This window comes from Bactrocera latifrons, unplaced genomic scaffold (assembly GCF_001853355.1).
Source record: "Bactrocera latifrons isolate USDA-ARS-PBARC rearing strain unplaced genomic scaffold, ASM185335v1 scaffold_71, whole genome shotgun sequence".
Classification (NCBI taxonomy): Eukaryota; Metazoa; Arthropoda; class Insecta; order Diptera; family Tephritidae; genus Bactrocera; species Bactrocera latifrons.
Genome location: NW_017537390.1, coordinates 1,235,438 through 1,254,012, shown reverse-complemented (window position 1 = coordinate 1,254,012; position 18,575 = coordinate 1,235,438). Strand labels below are relative to the sequence as shown.

General features: G+C 35.6%; 2 protein-coding genes across 2 annotated transcripts in view; one reads left to right on the top strand and one right to left on the bottom strand.

Moving 5' to 3' along the window:
* Window positions 1-6,430, bottom strand: part of LOC108976005 (monocarboxylate transporter 5) — a 114,664-nt gene extending 108,234 nt beyond the window's left edge. Inside the window, exon 1 of the mRNA XM_018944876.1 lies at window positions 6,411-6,430. The gene's annotated coding sequence lies outside the window, so the exon portion shown is untranslated. The remainder of the gene's footprint in view (window positions 1-6,410) is intronic.
* Window positions 452-1,201, top strand: LOC108976008. Its single transcript, XM_018944889.1, has 2 exons — window positions 452-611; window positions 743-1,201. The coding sequence occupies exons 1-2, from the start codon at window positions 504-506 to the stop codon at window positions 1,061-1,063; spliced, it is 429 nt and encodes a 142-aa protein (XP_018800434.1). The 5' UTR covers window positions 452-503; the 3' UTR covers window positions 1,064-1,201.
* Window positions 6,431-18,575: the final 12,145 nt, after the last annotated feature.

Below are 18,575 nucleotides of genomic sequence, written 5' to 3'. Positions count from 1 at the left end.
TTCTTTTAATTACATCTCTGTGCCTAAAAAGGCAGATTTCGATCAGGTGATCTCAGCTGTGAAAAATTCTTGGAAAACAGCTGATTCTTTTGTTACTTGTAAGGTTATATGTATGTATGCATTTTCAAAGTGTTTAATTTAGTGTTTTGTATAATTTATTAAATACCCAATCTCATATTTTTCAACAGTGACATCATTGGCAAATGTTATATACATATATAAAAGCTAAAATGCATAATCATTATTTAATTTACATAAACATTTATTTTGCCAAAATAGGTTCGCACAGTTCAATGAAATTTCATTTCACACTAGTTTCGTCAGGTAATTATAGCGGTTTACTTCTGGCATCCCGCCTTTTCTGAAATCAAATGTCAGAAATTCCCTGATCTCCATCGCTGTCAAATAATCAGTGAACGCGTTTGAGAGAAAAAGAGAGCCAATGCTAAAGTCTCGTATCATATTATCCATGTCAGTGCAACTTAGCAAGCCGAAAGCAAACGATGCCTAGCGTAATTGTAATATTCTCAACAATTATTTTAAATATCTGTGAACCTCAAATTTGTTTTGAGGCACAAAGTAAGTCCTACATAAGCAATGGCTTAAATGAGGTAAGTTTGGAGGAAGAACATTTATGTATATATCAGTATGTATATATTTGTATACATATGTACGAGTATATTATACTTATTATATTGCAAAATGATCACATTAATAAAAAAAATCAAATTTTTTATAATAGTTAATAATAGAAAGCTGCGAAGCAAATGTGGATCAAGATATATTTACAGCCAATAGCTACTGCTATCAGGTACCATCTTCGCAGGAGGCTTCTGGACTTTCTCAAGAATCCGGCTGCAATGTGAACAATGTGCAAGAAACATACAATGAAAGTGAAAGCGGGGAAATAACAGAAGAGAAAAAGAAAGACGAATACGCTGATTTTCTGCTCTTGATATTATTGGCATTTCTTATCGGTGCTGCTTGCGAAAAAGAAAGTGCACACAAAAGATATAGGCGAGTTTATAAAAGAACTCGTTACAATAAATATACATACATGTAAATTAATAAATGAGAAGAAGTTGACAGGCAAGGATATAAGAGCTTAGAGAACTCAGCTGACGATGTTAACCGAAATTTGTTTCTTCCAAATTTTATGTATTTTTATTGTAATAAAGCGATACTGAAATTCAGAAGTCAAGTTTTGTAGTTTATTTCCATATATGTATGAGGACATATGTATATGTACAAATACGTACATATACCCATATATATATTATATATATATACATACGGCAATTGCTATATATAGCATATATGTATGTACGTATGTATATGAATATCTATACAGAATGCGGGGAAGTACCGAATTAAAAAAGTATGAGACCTGAAACAAAGAGATGTATATGCAACTCTTACATCATTGAAATTGACAGCGTTAATCACTGCGGCAGTTTACTGCACCCTGTACTTTTGACGTATCGCAACTGGAAAAACAGGGATGGCAACAGGGCAGTACTATCCAAAATTAGCTCAATGGAGACTTTTCTTATCGCAAAATAACCATATATAAAATATAATATTCATAAAATAGAAACACGAAATTAAATTAAGTAATAACAGTCATTCGTCATTAAGGAGATATATTTCTCATAGAAATTAAAAAAACAACTAGATTCAACCCTGTTTGTATATGCTTTATATTTGCGGTATTTTATCTTCGATCCAAGAAACGAAGAACGAATCGAAAAAAAACTGTTGAAAAATAATAAAAACTGATATTGGAAAATTTTTGATTAAGAGAATCAGGATATTGAATTATGCTGGAGGGCTTAGTTTAGAGCACGAAAATAGCATGCGGAGAAGTATTGAGTCAACGATGGTTCCTTCATTTCATTTCATATTAATTTATGGTAAATCAAAATCACTTAGGAAGAGTAGACATATGTATGTATATCTTTACAAAAATTTAAAGAAAGCCCCTTATTAATACAAATTATTGGGAATAAAAATAAGATCTTAAAATTTAAGGAAATTGAATATTGCTCTTCCTGAACTTTTCCGACCCTTATCAATGTTAATTTGATTTGACATTGTAGCCAAAACAAGTCATAGATCAGCACCGAGAGATAAATAGAAATGGTAGGAACGAAAGGGGAAAAGCTAAAACATACAACGTATTTTGCATAACGACTCAGTGCAAAGGCAAATAAACGAGCGCTGTGAACCTTAAGTGATTGATGGGTCAAGTTAAAAGCTTGTGGGAGGGTAGAAGCAGCGCCAAAGGTGAATTGCGCTTTGCGAAAGAAAACAGTTGCTGTGCGCGTAGATTTGCAATTTTATTAAAATTTGTTTAGTTTTCTTTTTGCTCTTGCTTGTCAAAGTTAACTTTTGCGCATTTTCTTTACATTCAACTTTCTATTATTTATGCATTTTTCTTTGCACAATTTTTCTTTGACATTTTTATTTATTCATTTTTTTGTATAAAAAAAGCTAATGGTGAGTACAAAAATAGCGAAATGCATGTTGCTCTTTGATAACAATGCTTGACTTTGCCGCTTTAGTGAAGGTGTGACTCAAAGAGGCGCTACAAGTCATCGAAGCGATGTAATTACGAGTAAAGAGGGAGCGAAAAATTAATTGCATGTGAAATATTTTATTAAAAAATATAAGTTGTCTTTAATCTGATGGAGAGAAACTGTTTAGAAGCTTTAAAGTGTTCACAGGGAAAGGGTGTTAGAGTATGATAAATGATTAAATAATATATTTTATAAATTAATTCTAAATTAAAATTTTCAAATTATGGTTTCTCCAATATTTGAAGAAAATTTTGCATAAAGGTTATGAATTATCGGAGCCACCCTGTGGCTGTGGCAGAACTATCTCTTACGCAAGTCCGAGTGCAAGTGTCTGAGTAAGCTCTGAAGCAAATTTGAAAAATATCGTTTTGAAAAAAAAAATTGTTTAGGAATAAATTGGCAGAGCTAATTGAAATGAGCGGCTACACTTTTGGTAATATATAGATTCAAAGTGTGCTATCTTTAAGGGTATAACTTAAACGACATGTGAAAAATATTGATTTTTTAAATTTCAAAACAGTTGTGTTTTTTTTTTTTATATAAATTTTAACCCACATTCCAACATTTTAAGTTATTTACTGAAAAACTGATTTCTAGCATGTCTCCGCCGATGTCATAATGGAGAAGCAAATATTTTGAGCAATCAATGGCTTCGAACCATTTGAATCTATGGGTATGAAAGATATTTTTCTAGGCATGACATTAACAATGTTAGTACTTTTTCTGATGACAATATATGCAGTATTATTATAGCTTCACATTATATCTCCTCTTTGGATATGATTCCTCTATTATAACCTCTTTATTTGAAAGAATATATATACTAATTAGTCTAATTTTGGCAGAAATTGGAGAAAAATTTTACACGCTTAGAGATAAGCTTCTATTGGCTCATATTATATATCGAAAGTACAGCACACCTATTTGAATAGCAGGAAGGAATACGCCCTGTGAGAATTTTTGACATAAGTGGGGCATTCAACAATGACATAATCGTTAGCAGTTTGAAACAGCCAGGATGGATTCTGACATCAAAATATGGGTAACAACTTTATTGAACTACGAGAGGATTAATACCAAATGCGATATTCGAGATCGGCTAACCTGGAGTTAATACCTAAAAGACGGATGTAGTACTCTTTACAAGCAGCAACAAAATCCCGAAACGAAAACCCCTGAAGCTCAATTAAGGAGCCTAACAAGTACCTGTAAGTAATTTTTGATATTCAATTAATGTGGGACCTTAATGCGGAAGAGAGAGAGATAAAGGCTAATGGTGCTCTCTAAGTATATAAGAAGATGCTGGAGCTTTCACCCTAAGTTATTGGTGCTACACTGCGGTAGTCAATCCAATCTTGCTTTGCGATATTTTGGTGTGGCGGACCGCTGTCAGCTCCCCGTTCTCTGGATAACAAGAACGCTAGGAACCAGTCTACAACGTATAGAAAGGTTAATCAAGCTGCCAGCCATTAGCATTGCAGTAGAAAGTTTTAAGACAAAGCCAGCTGCAAAATTGGCGATGTAAGGTGAATCCTTCACAGGGATCTTCAGATATAGTGGATACAATACGTCACATATCCTTACGGTTTATCTGGGACAGAAGATTTTAAGTAAGTTTAAAACCGTATCGACAGTGGAACTTGCAAAATCTACAGAGACGGTTCGAAAAGGGTTAATGGAGTGGGAGTCTTGAATCCCAGGCGAGCCTTTAAGCTTCCGGAATATTGCAGTCTCTTTCAGGCAGAAGGCTTTACCGTTGGTGACATCATTATTGATTAGAAAACATCCTAAGTATATGGAGGGACGTAAATATATTGGATGTACATATATTTGATTCCAGGCAATAAAGGAGTTCTAGGATGAGATTGTCAAGAGTGGCTACCAACCCAGAAGTGAATAACTTTAGAACAATAATAAATTATGAGAAGATGGAATGCTTTAATAACATGAATCTCCATATGGCATTTTTAAGGGCCGGTACGTATTTATATGGTCTGATAGCCGGCCGGTATGAGTTAACCTGAACTAATCTCTTACTCTCTTGTTGTTTTTATATGAGCAACGCATAAAGATAGTGAAAAGAGAAATGGCATATCATCGTTTACTAGTTTTTCACAAAAGTCCACTATATTACGAAACTAGTAAGACCTTGCGAACAAATGTTGCTTATCTTTATATTCTTCGAAATTCTTTTGCTTTCAAAAACCATTGTGTTGTGATGTCTTACATGGATATTTTTAAGGAGAGAGATTTTCTATTATAAAAAGTTCTTACGTCAATAATTCTTTGGAATAAGCGAATAATTGAGCTCTTCAAGAGAGTCATACATCTATATTAATGACACAATTGAAAAGAATAAAGTTCGAAATCATAATCTGACAGCTTGTTCTTATACAAGAGCTGCCATGTGCAAGGGTTTAGAAACAAAACTGCACAAAATTAATATGTATATCTTTTCAGCTCTTTTAAACTAATATATAGTCTTTAAACAAGGTATATACATACGAACAATTGTAGAAGAATGGTGCTATTTAACACACCCACATTTGTTCATATAGTATAATATATCAGACAATCACTAATATAAGCAGATGTGCGTTTGGATTTGATTGAAAACTAAATGGCCCTGCTTTGATCGGACTCACAAAGGTAGAAAAGAGCACAATGAAACAATGAATGATAAAAAAAATGACAAAGGCAATTCGCTTCACAGTTATTTTCGGCATGTCAAATGTGAAGGAATTCGTGGAAGGGAGTTTCCATATCCATTTTAATATTTTGGGTTGTTTACAAAATGCAAAACTGTAAACATGTTCAGTCGAAGTTGCAAAACAATTTACAAGAAACCGGAACAAACTGTAGTTTTAAAAGTTATGTAATGTTTATTTATAAACTAGCCTTTAAAGGTTTGAAGGAATTCTGTTAAGAATTCGTATTTTATAGATTAATAAAATAATTTACCCCTTGAAAGTAAAAGAATACATACAAAAGCAAAATGATGGGAAATACCTTAAAGTGTAAAACGTTAACCAGAGCATCGAAATTCAAGCAATTTCATACATATAACTTATAAGCTGTTGTGGTTTGTAGGATACTTAAAAGGAATTAGTACTGAAAATTATTACATAAATTACTTCCTGATTTGTATATAGGAAAATGAAAGAATCAATTGTGTTGTATGGGAAGTGTACTGTGTATGCATATAACGAGAATGCTACGTATAAAAATTTGTCGAAATCGGTTAGTTGGATCCCAAGATAACTGAATTCAGTAAAAATCTATGAACTCGTGCTAGGTTTTTTCCACGGAAAATATATACCAAGTTTCATTGAGATTTCTTAATATTTGCAGCTTCAAAGGATGGACAGATCGAAAAAAAGACAAACAGTCACCCGGATTTCAACTCGTCTCGTCATCCAGCTCATTTATATTTTACGATTAGTTTTAGATGATACAAACAACTGTTTAGTAAACAAAACTATTAGAATCCATACCAGCAAGTGGTAAGAGTATAAAATTGAATATTTATGTACACTAAAGCCCCCTTATCTGACACAGATACAATTCTTTTGTTATCGATTTAAAATTTTTATCAAAAATGAGATTCTCCTGAGTTGAAAAAATTACTTTTATGATATAAGTCAGTAGAGTTTAAGATTATTACAGCTCTATTAATCCCCAAACAGCAATGATTCTTTACCTCATTCATTCACAAAAACCGTAAATTAAATTTGATAAATTATAGAAAACTTAAACAAATAAATATTTATATATAACATAAAACTAACAAATATATTGTTATATTTTATAATGATTTGTAAAAAAACTTACCTTCAAAATCAGCAAGATTTCATTCATTTTCGAAAATTGGCGCTGCGCTGTGTACTCAACAACTCATTATTTATTTCATTTTTATTTTTTTATTTTTTATTTTTATTTTTTTTATTTTTTTGTAGGAAATTATTTGGAACACCTTAAATTATCTGAAACAATTAGCTTTGCAAAAACCGACACACTTTTCACATATACATTTTAACTCATATTCACTAATTGAAATTTGGCTTCACTTATATTCCACTTAACTCATTATTATATACACTTATTTTTCTTTTTACATTAACACTTAAACAAATGTTCAGCAATAATTATTTGATTAAGCACTTATTTTTTACTTATTTCTAATACTTTTCTAAATTTTCACAAACCACATGCGATCACTTGCACAGAATTCACACATGAAATTTAATATTTTTATTGGTGTTGAACTGAGCGCAGAGCTCTGAGAGAAAGAGCGACTGTAACTGCAATACCGCAAAGGCAAAAGCAAACATAAACAAATTCTGTTGTGTGTAGTAGCATTTGAGGTAGCTGAAACAGAAAAGAGAACAACAATGAGAGAATATGTAGCGGTAGTGTTTTTCATATTGTAATTGAAATTTAAAAGTAAAAAATAAAGAGTAAATTGTTATATATTTGTGTATTAAAATATTTCTCACAATATTATTGTTGCGTCAAATCGCGTTATTTCGAGTAAAAAATTTATTTATAAATTTTCGGACTTAATCGTGCTCTTTAACTGTTGAATTCGAAAAATATAGTAATATTTATCATGATTAATATTTACTACTATGAGCAAAAAAAAGTAAGTAGTTGTTCATAATTTTAAAATCTTGTAATTAGTTTCAAATTCTATGTTGATGCCCCCATGCAATTTCCGTTTCCAACGTTTTTTCCAATCCTCGAAAGAATCGTCAAAGTCAAATTCTGGACTAGCCTTCAATGCGTCTAGCGATTCACTTTTAATGTCTGCAATTTGCAAAAAAAAAAATGGTTTACGCGGAGCGGTCGAAGTCACGCTGAATTAAATCAAGCCATGCGGTGGTTGCGGCATGATTTTGCCTAAAAAATAGCGAGAAACTCACGAATAATCATTGCAGTATGCGACGGTGCATTATCATGATGCAGAAACCAGGAGTTGTCGTCACATAATTATTGCCTCTTTTAGAATGAGATTGAGTTACAAGAAACAAAGTATATTGGACAATTTTCAAGCCATTAAAATTTCCGGGATCTGACGGCATATTCCCGTCTCAATTACAGCAAACTTTATGTATATAAAACTTTGCTTCATAACCACTATTAAAGGGGTGCTGCAGTTGAACTATATTCTCTTATTATAGAGGAAAATCCAAAGAGTATACGTATATACCAAAGACTGGTAAAAGCTCTGATACAATTCCAAATGAGTTAGTTGTTTTTATTCCTCTTAGAAACGTTGAAAAGGACGGAAAACCCACAGAAAGCGAACTAATTTTGGTGGTAGCAGATTTTGGAAAATTTCAGGAGTAAAATCATATGTCCTTGACATACAAGGCGCTCTCAATGTCATCCATCCCAAATCTGGAAATTAAATGTACAGATGTTCATGGGCAGGTCAACAAATTTAAAAAGGACCACAAAAGAACTCTAGTAGGAGTTCTAACGGTCCACTGTCTAATTAGCAGCTATGCCAGCAGACTGGAAACACTATACAAAGACTATTTCAGAAGCTGTCAAGAAGTAGAAGAGGAAGAGTCTTTTATATATTCGGTTTAAAATCTCTGGACAGTGTCTCAGAAGTTGCACACCTAAAATTTATTGTTTTGAACAACTGCATAAAGCGCTCAAAGTGGTTCAGAGAAAACATAATCCAGTGAGTTGACTAGAACTAAGGAATTAGATGTTACCTCACCAGGATACCAGAGCAAAGGTGTGAACACAATTTTTTAGAAATAAAAATTGCAGTACGCTATGGGCTATGCTTAAATATTTTAAATGCTTACTCACACACTAATATCTACAAAATAAACTAACAGACTAACCATACTAGTAGAATGCAGAACACTAAAAACGCTGCTCTAATTCAATCTACTCCATAAATCTCTGTCATTGTGTGAAAATTGTGGTTTCGGATTCATTAAAAATACTTGTCTGGCTCAATTTGCGAAAGCCGAGAGCCCGACCAAAGTCGAAATGAATAAAAATAATGCAAAATTCGCAATGCATGTTGGAAAAATAAGCAACGAAAGCAAATAAAAAATCAAAAGTATTTGTATGTATGTGCCACTTACAACCACAAATGACAACCACAGCCGCAAAGTATGCTCTAAAAAATTGAAAATAAATGCGAACAAGTAGCTGACACGCGCTTTCGATTGAAAATAGTAAAGTAATAAAGAGTGGCTGGCAAAGAGTGGGTAGGTGCCGTCATTGGGCACACCGAGGCTGGTAACACCCTGCTGAGTTCCGGCGCAGCCAACGACAGCAAGCGACAGCCGATGTAATTGGAAAGTGTGAGCATATGATTTGATTTCATTAAAATCAATAGACCACAGCTGATTGCAGCGGGCGTCAACAGCTGCAATAATAATTTTGAATAAACGAAAAACTATGAAATAATATTAAAAGAATTAGTAAATAATTATATTTACAATGCTTAAACAGCAAACTTTCAACGCTTGTGAAGATATCTTATCAAATAAAATTGTTTCCATATAATGATTTTTTTATGATCGGTCAATTTGTATGACAGCAATACGAAATTACCCGCCATAAGAACCTCACAGTGGCGAGGGGCCCTGGAGCATGCATTAGTTTCTTTGCAGAATATGACCGGACGAAAGCATGACAGATGGTTGTCCTCTACCCAATCCAAAAAAAGGGAGATTCCACAATCTACTCAAACTAGTGTATCCTCCTCAATATTGCATCCGCCTCAACTTCACATATAAGGTTCTATTGAGCGTATTGTGTGAAAGGTTAAAGCCCGCCGCCAACAAACTGATTGAAACTTATCAGTGTGGCTTTAGACCTGGCAAATCAACAACCGGCCAGATATTCACCATGCGCCAAATTTTGGAATATATTTGTGAACATCGAATCGAATCCAACCACCTCTTCGTCTATTTTAAAGCTGTTTTTGACAGCACGAAATGCAGCTGCCTCTATGCCACGATGTTTGCATTTGATATTCCCGCAAAACTAATACGGATCTGTAAACTGACGTTCAGCCATACCAAAAGCTCCGTCAGGATAGGGAAGGACCTCTGTGAGCCGTTCCTAAAGAAATGAGGGCTCAAGTAAGGCGACTCCCTATCATGCGACTTCTTCAATCTACTGCTGAAGAAAATTTTTCGAACTGCAGAACTTAATCGATCAGATACAATCTTCTATAAGAACGTACAGTTGCTGCCGTACGCCGATGAAATTGATATCATTGGCCTCAACATACGCGCCGTTAGTTCTGCTTTCTCCGGAATGGATAAGGCAGCGAAGCAAATGCGTTTAATGTTGAACGAGGGCTGGTCGTCGCACTTGCGACTGGTCTCCCACGTCACTGCTGGCAGTCATCACTTCGAAGTCGTACATAGTCTCGTCAATCTTGGAACCAGTATTAAAAGCAATGTCAAAAATCAAACGCAGAATAACTCTTGCCAACAGATCCTACTTCGGAATGAGTAGGCAATTGAAAAGTAAAGTCCTCGCTCAACGAACAAAAGCCTACTCTATAAGTCACTCATCACGATTACAACATCTGATGAGTCGGCCTTAGGTTCTGCGAGAGATTTATGGTCCTTTGCGCTTTGGCCAAGGACAATATCGCATCCGATGGAACGATGAGCTGTATTAGGTATACGACGACATTGACAAAATTCAGCGACAGCAGCTGCGGTTTAAGGACAAAAACACTTCAGCTCGGGAAGTATTCAACGCAATACTCGCCGGGGAAAGAGGAAGACCTCCACTCCGTTACAACGACCAGGTGGAGAATGACCTGGTTACTCTTGGAATCTTTAACTGGCGCGCTATTGTTAACTCCGCTTTTATCGCTTAAGCGGTATCTAAGCCAATAAAAAAGAAGATATGCGTTAAGGATCCGATATCGGCGGTCCGACAAATCATCAACTTTTTGGAGAGAAAAAATCGTGTCTAAAATTTCAGAGATATATCTCATAAATTGAGAGAGTAGTTCGGCTTTATACTGGCAGACTGACAGACAGACAGACGGACTGGGTCTCTGACGTTTTCTTCTGCGTATTACAAACTCCGTGGAAAACTTAATCTCCGCTGTACATGATGGAGATGATAGATTACAATGCTATTAAAGGTGCTCGGCCAGCCTAGGACTTATGTTTATGCTAATTATAAAATACTTTTAGGGAAAATAAACTGCCTATCAATCCCTAACTGCTCGCGGTAACTCTGCTTTTAAGCCCCCTACCAAGCCAGGCATTCCGCTATGCTCTGTCATTTACTTTTATTGTTGCAACTTACTGACAAAAACGAGAAATAACAATTATGCGAGAGTGGCACACAGCGTGTTGCCAACTTTAGAAGCGTGTAGGAAGTATCACACAAACACATTTTCTTTAACTTAACTCTCATAGAGGAATACAGATATTACCACGTTGCGAGCAAAAACTTTACTGTGGCAGTGTGTCTTGCAAGCATTGTGCAAATCTACTTTTAAATTGGAATATTAATTAGAGCAACATTTTTTATGGGTGAATATATTTTATGGTAGATATAACTTTGTATGCTAAAGTGGAGAACTTGACTCAACAAATACAGAACCAGCAGGAAATTTGTCCGAAATATGAACAAGCGAAGGAATAAAAAATGGGTGTTTCAAAGCGAAGTTTTGTATCAACTTGCCATACCTCGCAAGCTTTTGTTTTTAACTGTCGGAAATTTGATATAAAAGACTTTCTTACAATAGTTTGGAAAAAAGAATATTTGATCTAGGTATGTGGAATATGACGGAGCACACATAATATATGTGTATATATATATATATATATATATAAATATACATAATATAGTATATGTAAATAATTTTTAACACACTGTTTTAACCTTTCAGAGCATTTAGATTTTCGCTCCATGGCTGACCGAGTCTTTATCGACTTATTGTGTCTTCACTGTAATATTCCTACAGGCATTCCTATGTTATAGCAAAGCCGCTTTTATTTTTAAAAACTTTGTGTAGTAATTTTTTGTGTTGTCATAATTTAGCGTATCCAAACTCCGCTACTGGAGCACCTCCTATGCATTTGGTATTCCTGCAATGCTTCCTCTTGCCATTGCGGTTGTGATTCGAGCAAAAAATTTGATAAAGTTGGATAAGAACATTAAGTACAGTGGGTGCATTGGAATAATATTAAGGTTAACAATAAAAAAAAAGTTAATTAAATAAATTATATTCAATGAAAATAAACACTTATGTAAATAAATTAATATCCAAACTAAGGGCACAGTAGTTAAATTATTTACTATTTGTCAATATTTTTGGATTTTTTTTTTTCGATAAAATAATCAATATATCGTCACCTGAAATGCAAAATAAATATACTTATAAAGGATATCGATGCAAGTTTGCAACTCCGTAACACGTACATTGCTATCACAAAGCGGGGAACTTTCCTCACTTTAATTTTTCAAAAATCTTTGTGAGAAGATAAACGTTGAACTGTGGATTTTTGGTTTACATATACTACTAATATAATTTACTGCTTTGAGGTTTCTTCAGTTACTTTAGAATATTTATAGAGAACAAAAGAAGTGGGGAACACATCAAAAACAAAACACAAGCAAAGCTTTCAAAGACGGTCAAGAGTTCGTTGAAGACATGCCTCGTTCTGGACGACTTTCGACCTCTTCAACTAATGAAAATATCGAAAGAGTGATAGATATGGTGCTTGAAAGTTACATGCAAGTATTAAGAGATGGCAAGAGAGCTCGACATCTCTCGCCAGTCCATTCAAATGGTTTTGGTGGTTATTTTGGGTATAAAATGCGTTCTTGTTCGACTTGTCCCGATAAAGCTGAATTTTTTTCTAAAAGAGTGCTGTAAACAAGTATTTTTACACATGCTAGATCGTGCGACTACCGCTCCCACATTCATGGAGACTATTATAACTGACGATTAGACATGGGTTTATGTGGTTGATATGCAAACAATTCAACAATCATCGGAATGGAGGGAAAAAATGAGCCGAAAACCACTCAAAAGCCGCTAAAAATCAAAGTGATCACTACTTCTTTTCGATGTTCGTGGTTTGGGTCAACATCAATGAATACCATCGATTAACCTTTTTATTCCGTGGAATCCATTTTGAATCGATCGAATATATAAAACAATATTCACTGAAGGAGGTGAAGGCAATCCCAAAAAGTGCTTATGAAAAGTGTTTAGGGAACTGAAAGTATCGTCGGCTTAAGTGTATTATATTTGGTGGCGATTAATTTGAAGGCGACAAAATGAATACTGATTAATAATTAAATTGTTTTTTTGTCACAATCTGCCTGTCGGAAGAGGCGACTAAGAGCCATATGCACTATGTCAGGCTTTAGAGATCATGTTTTGATGTCAACATGGTCTAAGTCAGATAAGTGCTATAATATTCAGCTGAATGTCAAATTTTTAGCTTTATATTTCAATCACAAAATATAAGGCATTTGTCACAGCGACAAATGCAACCAGTCATTGAGTTTTTGGGGACTCAACTGGTAGTAGCAAAAGCTACAAAGTCAGACCAAAGACTTAAACCTGGTACCACGAGGAGCAGTAAGCCCTTGGAGGTAACTACAATCTGCTCATTGGGTTTGGCCCTTTGTCGAGATTCATGGTGGCTGTGGTTTAAACCTAAATGCAGGAAGGGCATTTTGTTCAATGTGGAGTCGCACTGCGGCCGGGTGCCGGACCCAAAGTACGGCAGAGGTTTTAGATGGGCCTCGAACCCGACCAAGGTGACTAGGGTGTACCTATCCACCCGAACCAATTGGAACCAAAAATTAAGTGCAAAATGCATTTATGCTTTGGGGCGCTGATCAACGCATTGTATTGATCTATTGTGCTTCTAGCAATAGGAAGCACCGTGGAGTTTAGTCTTAATAGACAGGTATTCACGTAAAAACATATTGACATTCTGTCACAATCTAAAATACTTTAGATAGTCATTAGAATAGAATGGTCTAGTGCTAAAGCACCAAATAAATCTACCTGGTAAAATAAGCATTTGAAAGAATAACACACAATTTTTAGCAATGAAACTACAACATGATTGCATAGGGTGACATAAATACCGCAACTAAGAAAGATCAACTCAGAAGCATCACCGTAATGTCAGGTGATTCGATTTTCTAAATAATATATATATTTCCGAGACGCCTCCATTTATTTTGTTCTTGTACTAGCCCCTGGCTTTGACTACAACTTTTTTGAACTGTAGACATTTCCACGCCCACATTTCTTCTACGGGTTAGACAGTGACTGAATTATTGATTAAATAATAGGTTTAATAAAAATTGGCGGGATTGGAAGGAAATTGTTTCATATGAGGCAAGACAAGGCCCCAACACACACATCATAACTGACTTGCCAGAAGCTTTGTAAGTAGAAAGGTTCTCATACAACCACTTATAATTGGGACCTGCCACCAAGTGATTCGTGTCTATGACAAATGACATTGCCGCTGTTCATCTCAAGAAGAGATTATGAAAATCCTGTTAAGGAAGAGGGTTCCTATGAGAGATCATTCTGAAATTCATGCAAACGGCAAACAGTTATTTAACAGTATAGTACATGCGATATAAAACCATTTTATTGAAATTTTCTTTTTACTAGCTTCTAACTACTAACTTCATTAATTGCGGATTTTGCAACAAGCGACACACTATACTAATATGCAACTCCTGCTTGGGCGGACGACACTGAAATGTGGCCGCGTGCAATGCAAGCAGCTGCAGTACAACCCAACAGGAAGAAAAACGATAGCATGAATCGCCGGAAAGCGACAACAAAAATAAAATTAAAAACCACAATGAAATAAAAGAATGCGATTTAGCAACAAAATGAAAACAAGACACTGCAAGATACAACCGCAGACAAACAAAACAAAATTGGTACAGCTTGCCACAACGTAGCAACAACACTAACAAAAACAACAACTATGTGATGTACGGCGGCAACATTTGTTGAGAAAACATAGCAACGCCGCCGCGCATTAGTGCAAGCTCCACCAAGCATCCGCGCTTACGCTGCCTCCTCTCGATCTCCTGCTGGCCAAGATGGAGTATTTTTATTATTACATTTGTAGAAAAAGCATAATAACAATAATTAGAGACTGCATTCCGCCAGAGTCACCGCACTCGGGCGCCCGATTGCCTCGTTATTGGCCACCCTCGCGTATGGAATGGCTGGCTGAGAAACTTTGTGCAGCGCAACTCAGCTGCAACAAACCGCAGCCACATGCCAAAACACACACATACCCACACACACTTACACTCAAGCATTCGCCGCATTCAAACTATCTCAACGCGGTGGTACAAACAGCGCAAGCAAAAAAATGTTTGTGGAAATAAGTGAAACAGCTAAAAGTAAGCTACAAAACCAGCAAAAAAGTGAAGCCGGGAAGATAAGGGAAATTTTTCCTGAAAAATTTAGTCGAAGTTATTTGGAATTTAGTTTTTGCCTGATGTTGCATTCAAATTATATTTCGCCATTTTGTATGAGCGATGCACGTGATTAATGAGCAACTGCGTAAGTATGTGTGTGTTTCTCGAGGCACTGCAGGGAAGTCTAGTAGACGGGAACTGGTTTGGTTGAATTGAACGCTATGTCACACCTTTTACATATGCTCGAGCTAGTAAGACATACTTTGGAGTCCGAAAGGCAACCGAATATACATTTTGTTGTCCTAGAAAAGTAAGCATCAGATCAAAATAAGAAATATCTAAAATTGCTTATTACTATTTACTTTTATTACTTTCCAAGCACTGCTACGAAATTGGCAAGATCTAAATACCAAGTTTTATTTATAACTTGTACAGTTTTTCCTACACGGTATGTACGCAAAGGAATTATAATATATTGGTCGAACAGTAGCGCTAACAGAGTTTATGCAATTCAACGGATTTCCGACGCTTCAAATTTATAGTGTCCGTTGTTGTTACTGTGGGTGTGGGCAGTGAAAATTTTAGCTTGCAAATTTTATTTCTTTATTTTCCAGTAAACTAATTTCTAGTTCTGCTGGTACTATTGATTGTGGTTGCTGCTGGCGCTTGCTTAATGTGAATTTATTGTTTGTGTAGAAGAGGAATGCTGTAGAGTGTTGTCACATTTAGGTCTACTAACTTCGTAATTCTAACTCGTGATTTGAAAATGACGTCGAACGTGCGGCTTTTTTTGGTTCGAACAGTTTATTAAGAATATAATGAACTAGGTGAGGAAGAGTATGTAATATTTTACAACGGAATCAGGAATTAACTATACAGCAGCTGCTTAAGTCGGTACACCTCAGTAGTCTAACCAAATTTCATGTACGGAGTCTTTGTGAATGCTGGAAAAGGCCCACGCAAATCCAAATTTTCCAAAACAAAAAAAAACAAAAAAAAAAAAAAACAAGTGGTTCAAAGCATTCAAAGACAGTTGAGAGTTCGTTGACGAGATGGCATATTCGGGGAGACCTTCGACCTCTTCACCTAATGAAAATATTTACCTAAAAGGTCAGGCAAATATTAGAGAAATGAAAGAAAGCACGACATCTATCGCGAGTCTGTTTGGTATGAGAGAAACTACTTATATTCGTTACTCGCTTTGTTGATAGCCATTCAAGTAGGGCTCCAAGCGTTCTGTACGTATGGTTTGGGCTAAAGCTGGATTCTTTACTTGGCTAACACGCCTGGTTTTTTGCTGCCGATTAGCAATACCGATAACATAACTTTTTCATGCTCATTTTTTAGCTCCTCCTCCGATGCAGTATTTATCTCCTCATCCATAGCTTAGGTCATATTTTCATAAGCTTTTTAAGTTTTTGGAACAAAATATGTGACAGGGGGCCAGGTCTGGAGAATACGGGGACGAGGGCTTTGCCTTTATCATGGCGCAAAAGTTCATTTTTGTTCACCCACAAATCCGGCTCATAACTTGTGGCTAATATATTTTTTTATTGGCCACAGTATCTTTTGGAGGGAACTTTTCATGCACTACACGCCTGCAATCGTACTAAACCTTCACATTCGACCTCACTTGGTCTTGATTCATGCGGCAGCTTCCGTTAGGGTAATTGAGCTTTTGTTTCAACTTCACAATCACAAAATCATGATTCCTCTCCAGTTATGAAAATCTGGAGGAAATCTAGGTCATCGTGAACTGAGTCAAATATCTCTTGAGCAATGTCAGCGTGATGCTGTTTTGGGTCGAAAGCGAGCAATTTTGGCAAAAAAATCGGAGATGAAATAAAAGGCGTCCGAAAATTAACTTAATGTTCAAAATAGTCCAACTGGTCAGAATAGGTAAGAATATGAATACTAACATAACGCAATAAAACAATCGGATATCGAATAACAGCCAGTCTGCGAAAAATCAAAATTTGATGTGCTTTTTGTACAAAGCACGTATAACCATCATATTAAGATTGTTGTTGCGGAGGTTGCCGAAAGTAAATCAATATTGTATAGAGATGTATCATTTTCAGTAAAGCTAAAGCAAATACTGTGTTTCTTTGGTAAATTCCAGTTTATATCATTTAAGTTTGGAACCTTGATTTTTTTCCACATTTATTATCTCCATAAATGATAATCACGAGTACTATATTTTTTATTCTATTCTATTCTATTCTATTCTATTCTATTCTATTCTATTCTATTCTATTCTATTCTATTCTATTCTATTCTATTCTATTCTATTCTAATTTGTCTTTCGTGGATGTATTATTATATTATCACCAGTATTGTTATAGAATTAAAATAAAAAAAATTGTAAAATAAGCCAATTTGGTCTTACCTATATTTCATTGTTGTCGTCCATCAAAATATTTTCATTGTCACTATTCCAACGTTCTATCTATCGTATAGATATTATCTGTCGCGGAAATGTTTTAAAACCTTTCAAACACAAACTATTCGCTGTACATTCCTCGAACTCACGTGGGCCGTGATGAGCTTAATTGAACGCTAATTAATGGCAACTTTCAAGTAATACAGGAAGAAACCGCAGAAAGTTATACCGAGCAGCAGGGCTATAGGTCACATAATGAGTTGCGAAGACTTTTTGTTTGACTTTAACTTCAGGCTAGACATTTTGCTACCATTGTTGCATGCGACTTTTTACCGTAGCTGTCCATGTTGCTGATGAAATTGAAAAGCGACGATAATTAAAGTTGACAGTTGCTGCCAGTACAGTGTCAACATAATCTCAACGACCAGCCAACCAGCCAACCAACCAAGACGGAACGTACGAGCACATAGCGAACTTACTACTTTTCTTGTTGTTGTTATTGCCATCACTGCTTGAGTGCACGCTGTAATACATTTCAGTTGCTGATCACGTTGGCAACGTGTTGTGCATTTTTGTGACCAACAGACAACAGAATGTTGCAAGGACAAGTTGGGCGCCTGCAAAAAAAAAAAAAAATTAAAAAAAAAACACAACGAATTGTGAGAAATACAAAAGTAATTTGCAGCAAATACAAACAGATACACACACATACATATGTAAGTGTAAGATATAATGCATTAAGAGAAATGGCAACTTTGCTAAGGATCCGTGTGACGTGTTTGCTGGCAGTGCTGGCTTTGATGCTGCCGCGATGACAAAATAATGAGCATCCCTCAGCGAACAAAGAGACAAAGGCGACTGGCAACTTGCCTTAAATCCATTGACAACACGGCATGTTGGCAGGCAGGCAGATAGAGAGACAACACGGCGACAGTCTGAGGAATAACTTGATTGCAGGACATTAAGAAACTCGGTGTAACTGTCAAGTCGTTCAGTGTTGCGGCAATTCAACATAGATGCTTATTTATATCCTACACCAGCTGTATGAAATAAATGATGACAGACAACAGTGCTCAGGGAATGTGCAGTTGAAATAAAAGAAACATAAGAACTAGATTGAGGATGAGGTACCGTGAGGTGCAGTCAGCGTGATGTACAATAGTTGCGCCGAGGTAATG

Excerpts from the sequence above, each read along its gene's own strand:
- LOC108976008 (XM_018944889.1), top strand. The coding sequence starts at position 504 with ATGCCTAGCGTAATTGTAATATTCTCAACAATTATTTTAAATATCTGT. Across the intron at positions 612-742 it reads TAAGCAATGGCTTAAATGAG|TTAATAATAGAAAGCTGCGA; the intron begins GTAAGTTTGGAG and ends TTTTTATAATAG.